The sequence below is a fragment of the Loxodonta africana genome, chromosome 4 (assembly GCF_030014295.1).
Source record: "Loxodonta africana isolate mLoxAfr1 chromosome 4, mLoxAfr1.hap2, whole genome shotgun sequence".
Lineage (NCBI taxonomy): Eukaryota > Metazoa > Chordata > Mammalia > Proboscidea > Elephantidae > Loxodonta > Loxodonta africana.
In genome coordinates, this window is record NC_087345.1 from 10,478,633 (window position 1) to 10,486,036 (window position 7,404).

A 7,404-nucleotide genomic window follows, 5' to 3' on the forward strand; every position below is an offset into this window, starting at 1 on the left:
TTTGCTTGAACTGGCTTTGGAATGAACTTTGACCCGGAGCAGCACTCCAGCCCAGCAATGAGCCTTCGCTCCTCACGCGCATCTGTGCGCAGCATGAGTGCCCAGGCACAGCACATTTTACACGGATGTGGGGTCTTGGAAACTGGTGGCATAGTGGTTAAGAGCTACGTCTGCTAACCAAAAGGTCGGCAGTTCGCATGCACCAGGCGCTCTCTGGAAACTCTCTGGGGGGCAGTTCTACTCTGTTCTGTCGGGTCCCTGTGAGTCGGAACGGACTTGACAGCGATGGGTCTGGTTTGGTTTTGGTGGGAGTCTTTGTCCTGCCAGAGGGGCCGGGCACTCCTGAAGCCCCTGCAGCTCCGCCAGAGCAGAGGGCAGGCTGGGACAAAGTGATTTCCTCACATAAGTTGCAGTGTTTTGTACACTGCAGTGACAGAACTTTAGACGGGCCAGCAGTGGCCAAGAGAGGGTGGTGGATGGGGAGGTGGAGCCTTGTCTCCCTGAGCTGTCTGCCTCAGGGCCATGGGGTGCCTGGAGTCAATGGTGCCTGGCATACAAGGGCCCCAAGTGGAAGCTGTGGTTGCAGTGACTGGGACAGGCTCTCCCCATGGCCTGGAGGCCCCAGGCATCGGAGGACACTGCCCTTCATGCCCCTTAGGGTGGCTGTACTTTGGGAGAATGTGGCACACCAACAAACAAAGGGTAAATATAGCTTATGGAGGACCACCATGCTTAAGGGGCTGTGACAGACCACACCATCCTACAGTCTCACTCACATCACCTCGATTCCCTGATAGCCCCCCGGGAAAAAGTGCTGCCAACTGGGACGTCAACGTTCAGCTGAGGCCAGGCAGGAGGACACAGGCCAGATCAAGAAGTCCCCAGGGTGTCTAGGGTCTTTCTCTACTGGTCTGTTGAGTGGTCTCAAAATTGGCAGCCCAGGGCCCAGTTCCCCACAGGCCGGCTCTGAGCCAGACTTGGAAAGTCCCAGTCCCCAACGGCCCTGCACCCCCACCTGCCATGGATATTCTGTGGCACCTTGGCTGGTGTCACCAGCCAAAGTCCTCCATGAAGCCTTCCCAGAAAGCCCTGTTGCAGCCTAGGGCACGTCCCATGACCTTCAGAGCAGTCTCCCCCCCGCCCCTGCTACTGCCTTTGCACATCGCTCTCGACCTTTCTCCCTCAGTCACGCACACCTAGGAGAAGAACCTCCCACTTGTCTTACCCCCCAGGTCCCCTGGCACCCAGCCTGGCACCCAGCGTGACTGGTAGGTCCAGCACTGGTGAAACAATCCAAGCCCTGGCCAAGGCGAGACACAGGGTAGGCTGGGTAAACTGAGGAAGACCCCAACAACCTCTGCCCACCAGTCTGGCAGAAGAGGGGCGTTGTGGGAACTCACAAAAGCAGGGAGCAGCTTCCACACTGCTGTCACAGACCAAGCAGGAGTCACAGACATCAAAAGCCAATGCCACAAGGGCCCACAGCTCCCAGGCTCCCATCTCTGAGTCTGACAGGACTTGGACTGTTCAAAGGGCACCTGGGGAAGAACCTGATCCTCACTGTGAGCAGTGAGAGGGAATGCTGGAGGACACCAGCTGGGGATCCTCAGCCAAGGGAGAGCCTCTTCAAGACCCTGGGACACCTCAGGGTTTCCAGAATGAGAACTTGCCTCATACACCTGAAGCTGAGCAAGGGGGCCTGAAGTGGAGCAGTTCCACCCAGACCAGTCCCTCCCAGACTCTCCCCACCCTCTTGCCTGGGAAATGCTCCTTCCCCACTGCCATCCCATTTTCGTGGGTCTTGGTCTTAGGGTTTCAATCAGCTTAATTGACTTAACTCAGCCCGAATCCCACCCCTTTCACCGTTGAAGAAGGAGCAGGGCTGAGGCCTGTGGGCAGCAGCCCTGCCCTGGCTGATGGGGTCACTCCCTGCTTGGAGGCAGGAAGGAGGGCCTGGCAGCCATGGTTCTAGCCTGGAGGCCACATTCACTGGAATAGTCTGGGACCCAGGTTAGCACCTTTCCCCAGAGGCTGGGGCCTTCAGTAGGGGTTGACAGGCAGGTTTGGGAGGGGAGAAGCTGGAGGCGGGGGGAGGGCAGGTGCAGCAGGATGGGATGAGATCGACAAGTGGGAGGCCCAAGAGTCCATTCATCGCTTTGTGGTCTCAGGGGGCCTATGAGGGCTTTAGAAAGCCACATCGTCCTGCTGGATTTCCATCCCCTTCCAAAAAGAATTTGAGCAGCTGATAGTCCAGGACAAATGATCAGGAGGAGAGGTAAGCAGACTCGCTCCTCTGAGGGCAGAGTCCTTTCTATACTAAGCCTCCTAGAGCCCTGAGCTTCCTGGTGGCTCAGTCAAAAAGGGAAAATGCCCATCTCACTTGAGGCTGGGTATGCATGTGTGTGAGTGGTATGAGTGTGTGTATGTCAGTGTGAACATGAGTGTTGTGTTAATGTGTGTCTGTGTGGGGGTGGTTTCTGGGATGTGTGAATGTATGTGAGTGGTTTGTGTCTGTGATTGTGTGTGAGTCTTTGTGTGTCAGCTCTGCATAGTGTGAGGAGGTAGGGGCAACTGAAGACCTCATCTCCCCTCCCCCCATGTGGCCCCAGCCAAGTGACAGCAACGAATCTTGAGAGTGAAGGCCACTCTAGGATGTGGCAGCTAAGGGGTGGGAGGATGAGGGCCTGTCCTGGGGACCAGATTGTACCACATTAGGGTGTGAGGAGACCCGTGGGACAGGAAGGTCAAGTCATGCTGGTAGCTCTTCGCTCCTTCACCAGCCCAGATGCCTGCAGATCCTGCAGAACTAGAAAGTTTAGGGTGTGGGGGTGAGGGGACTTCTCTTCTTAGGTCTCTTCCAACCCCCCACCCTGGAGAGGGCAGGAGAAGCTAGGCCTGCTGGGGCCATCCTGAGGCTGATCCTTCCCAGCCCTGGGCAGAGCAAACATTGATTCACAGCACATTGGCTAAGGGTGGAGGGCGAAGTACAGTCCTTGTCCCTTATATAAATGGGTGTGGTGGGTGCCAGATCTGGTCCTTGGAACCTGGTTTGGTCTGAGAGTGTCAGGTGCACACGGGGTTGCCCCAGGTGGACCTCTGTGAGCTTCCACGCAGCACATCAGAGGAGCCCGGCAGGCAGTGAGGCAACCATGGGGCTACTGATTGGGGAAGGCCTGGTGCTTCTGGCAGTGGCCGTGGCCGCCTTCCTGCTCATGGTGGACTTGATGCACCGGCGTGCACGCTGGGCTGCAAACTACCCTCCAGGCCCTATGCCAATGCCTGGGCTGGGCAACCTGCTGCAGCTGGACTTCGAGGACATGCCATACAGCTTAGGCCAGGTGAGGCAGGTGGGGTAGGGCACTAGAAGTCCTGGACACCCTCTGAGCACAGGACAGTGGGAGGCGGGTGAAGCCACAGGCTGGACAAGGAGCTGGCCCAGAAGACAAGGCAGGTTAGGGAGGCTTCCTGGGGGAGGGGGCTAGTGCAGGCCAGAAGGACTGTTTGGATTTTTGAAGTACAAAAATCTGGAGGGGTGGAGAGGACTGAAGGTCAGGAGGTGGGGTGGGACTCGGCAGCAGGTTTGCAATCCAGTGGACGACACGGAAATTAGGCAAGACCCAAGTCTCCTGATGACCTCAGGGAAAAGGCCTTGTGAATGGGGGTGGGGACTGAGCAGTGAGCACCATTGCAATCAGGGTCTGGAGGGGAAAGGGGTGCAGTGACTCCCATCAAATCTTTTCCAGGGACTCTGGGTCTCACTGATCACCTCTCTGAGCCTTGGTTTCTTCGCTCGTAAAATGACACGCTACCTAGGGCTTAGGGACCACTTGGGTGGCTTGCAAAATCATAGCTGGGCGGTGGGACCCAGCTGACGTTCTCGACCCAGAGGGGGTGTGACCCCCGAGGTCAGGAGGCCACATTTCCTCCTTGACCTGCTGCTAGTGGTCCAGGGGGTCCACCAAGGTTGCCTGGTGAGACTGGGTCCCGCAGCCGCGGAGTCCCGGCCTGACGGCCGCCCTGTCCCTCGACCTACAGCTGCGGCGCCGCTTTGGGGACGTGTTCAGCATCCAGCTGGCCTGGACACCCGTGGTTGTGCTCAACGGGCTGAAAGCCGTGCGTGAGGCCCTGGTGCTCCGCGGCGAGGACACGGCCGACCGCCCACCTGTACCCGTCTATGAGCACCTGGGCTTCGGGCCGCGGGCGCAAGGCAAGTGACCGCGGGGGCCCGGGACCGCGTCAGGGCGGGGTCTGGGCTGGGGGCGACCCGGAGATCCAGCTATTGGGACACAAGCAGCTGGCATGGCGCTGCTGGGCGCCGGGATAAAAGCCAGGCAGCCCCGGGAGGGGCGGCGGGTGGGCGGGGCGTGTCCCGGCAGGGGGTGGGGCGTGGGGCGGGGCCTTCCCGGCGGTGTGGGCGGGACCTGTGCCTGCCGGCCCCGCCCACGAGCCCGTGGCCCGCTCCCCCAGGCTTGATCCTGGCGCGCTATGGGCACGCGTGGCGCGAGCAGCGACGCTTCTCCTTGTCCACACTGCGCAACTTCGGCCTGGGCAAGAAGTCTCTGGAGCAGTGGGTGACCGAGGAGGCCGCCTGCCTCTGCGCCGCCTTCGCTGCCCAGGCTGGTGAGAGCTGGGACTGAGGGGCACGGGGCGGGGACGGGGTCGAGAGGCGCCCTGTGACCCGCGCCCCCCGACCAGGACGCCCCTTCAGGCCCACCGCGCTGCTGAACAAAGCGGTGAGCAACGTGATCGCCTCCCTCGTCCATGGGCGCCGCTTCGACTATGATGACCCGACCTTGCTCAAACTCCTGGAGCTGGCGGACGCAGGACTGAAGGAGGATTCAACCTTCATGCGCGAGGTACGGTGCGGGGGCGAGGGGAGGACGGGCCGCTGGGGCCGGGGGGCGCAGGCAAGCCGAACTTCCTGGAGGAGGCCCCCTCGCTGAGCAACTGGACCTTCGCGGACGCACATTTGTATTAGGGGCTTTGGAGAAAGGGCATTCCAGGGATGGGGGGCTACAGAAAGAGCCAAGGTAGGCCCGGGGTCCCCCTGGAGGTGCCTGGGACGCACTGAGAACAGGAAGGACCTCGCGCCTTCTTGTGGCGGCACAGATGCTGAACGCGGTCCCGGTGCTCCTGAACGTCCCGGGGCTGGCCAGCAAGGTCTTCTCGGCACAGAAGGCCTTCGTGGTCCTAATGGATAAACTGGTCGGCGAGCACCGGGAGACGCGGGACCCGGCCCAGCCGCCCCGCGACCTGACCGATGCCTTCCTGGATGAGGTGGAGAAGGTGAGAGGCGGCTTTCCTGACCGGCGTGGGTATGTAAACTGAGGCTCCATTCTGGCAGGGACAGGTGGGGACTGGGATCACCCTGTGACCGGGCAGGACTGAAAAGTACAGGACGGGGGCCAGCTGGGGCTTCCCCCTGCCCCCTGGCCTGACCCTCTCTGCTTGGCCCAGGCCAAGGAGAAACCGGAGAGCAGCTTCACTAATGAGAACCTGCGCTTGGTGGTGGCCGACCTGTTCAACGCTGGGATGGTGACCACCTCGACCACACTGGACTGGGCACTTCTGCTTATGCTCCTGCACCCGGACGTGCAGCGTGAGGAGCCTGGGCTGGTGGCCCAGGGGGAAACGGACAGCTCCCCCCAACCCTGAGCTTCACTGGAACACCAGGGTCCCCAAGCAGAAGCTCGGCCCTGGCAGCTGTCACAGTGGCTTCCTCCACGTGGGCAGAGTCCCTACAGGGGGATTTCTCCTTAGGGGCACAGGAAGGGTGTTTTCCGGGCCCTTGGGTTCTGGCTTAGTGGGGGGACTCTTGTCTGTCCAGGCCGTGTCCAGCAGGAGATCGACGAGGTGATAGGGCAGGTTCGGCAACCTCAGATGGAGGACCAGGCCCGCATGCCCTTCACCACAGCAGTGGTCCATGAGGTGCAACGCTTTGGGGACATAGTGCCACTGGGTGTGCCTCACATGACGTCCCGTGACACTGAAGTGCAGGGATTTCTCATCCCCAAGGTAGGGCTGCAGCCACCCTCATGCCAGCTCAGTGCCACCTACCAGCTTGTAACCTGGTATGGCCTCTGCCAGGTGGAGCCTAGACAGGTGCCAGGCTGTTCATCCATCCATCCCCAGGGACCCAGCCCATCAGTGTGCCCAGCCTGGTGGGTGTAGGGCATACAGCAGAGGCAGGGCTGGGCAAACTGAACATGCCACAGAGTGCTGGCAGAGTCAGGAGCATCAGGGACAGGTGGCAGTGATGGCGCCCATGGGAGACACATCACCTGGCCGTGCCTTGGGGACAGGGAGGGTCCCAAGTAACTTCTTGGGCTGAGTGTTCCTTGAATGGGTCCAGCATGTGCCAGACAGATGCCAGGCATCCCCTGGACAGACCCCGACCCACATTGGGCATCTCCTGGGCAGGGCACGACGCTCATCTGCAACCTGTCATCGGTGCTGAAGGATGAGGCTGTCTGGAAGCAGCCATTCCGTTTTCACCCCGAGCACTTCCTGGATGCCCAGGGCCGCTTCGTGAAGCAGGAGGCTTTCATGCCTTTCTCAGCAGGTGTCTGTGGGGTGCCCAGCCGCCTGCCCTTTCCTGGGGGTGTCTCGAATGGGGGACCCCAGCCCCCCAGGTTTGCTGAGTCCCCATGCCCACCCACAGGCCGTCGCTTATGCCTTGGGGAGCCCCTGGCACGCATGGAGCTCTTTCTCTTCTTCACCTGCCTCCTGCAGCGCTTCAGCTTCTTGGTGCCTGCCGGACAGCCCCGGCCCAGTGACCATGGTGTCTATGCCTTCCTGTTCACCCCATTCCCCTACCAGCTCTGTGCTGTGCCCCGCTAAAGGCACCAAGCCCCAACCAGCTCCCTAGCTTCACCTTGACCAACAATAAACGTCTGGGGGCTCCCACCTTGTGTCTGGGTCCCTCCCGTGCCCCGACCAGCCCCGGAATATGATGAGCCTTCAGCGGCCTGCAGGGGCCGGTGCCTGTCCCCTGCCCTGGCCAATCTTCCAGACCATTTGAGAGATGGCATACTGAGGCTCAGAAGGCAGCAGCCTGCCAGCCCTACCCTTCTGTCCATTCAGCACCCAAAACTGTCTTCTTGAGTTGGTGACAAAGTCAGTGCAGAGGCCCTGGCTCTGGGCTGTCAGGTGGGGTAAGGGGTAACATGGGGTGCTCAGAGGAGTTAGCCCAGGCCCAGGTGGGAATGGAGAGGGGCTCACTCAGCCTAGATGCCCACAGATCAGGCCCGACTCCACCCAGCCTACACCAGGGACTGACGGCTCAGCTAGAACCATCGTGCCTCCTACCTCACTTCAGTGTTACCCCAAACGGTGGGGAAAACGGAGGGCCAGGCAGTGGGCTGCCAGGGTTAGGAGCCATGAATGGGTCATGGGGTGCCATTG

At 60.7% G+C, this 7,404-nt stretch overlaps 1 protein-coding gene across 2 annotated transcripts; it reads left to right on the forward strand.

Moving 5' to 3' along the window:
• The first annotated feature begins 2,987 nt into the window (after positions 1-2,987).
• On the forward strand, positions 2,988-6,888 carry LOC100655392 (cytochrome P450 2D17-like). Of its 2 annotated transcripts, none has more exons than XM_003419726.3 (9): positions 2,988-3,338; positions 4,036-4,207; positions 4,468-4,620; positions 4,696-4,856; positions 5,110-5,286; positions 5,458-5,599; positions 5,828-6,015; positions 6,421-6,562; positions 6,662-6,888. In XM_003419726.3, the coding sequence occupies exons 1-9, from the start codon at positions 3,009-3,011 to the stop codon at positions 6,838-6,840; spliced, it is 1,644 nt and encodes a 547-aa protein (XP_003419774.3). In that variant the 5' UTR covers positions 2,988-3,008; the 3' UTR covers positions 6,841-6,888. The 2 variants fall into 2 exon arrangements, with proteins under 2 accessions (XP_003419774.3, XP_023415641.2); XM_023559873.2 differs by having other exon boundaries at positions 5,458-5,597; positions 5,769-6,015.
• Positions 6,889-7,404: the final 516 nt, after the last annotated feature.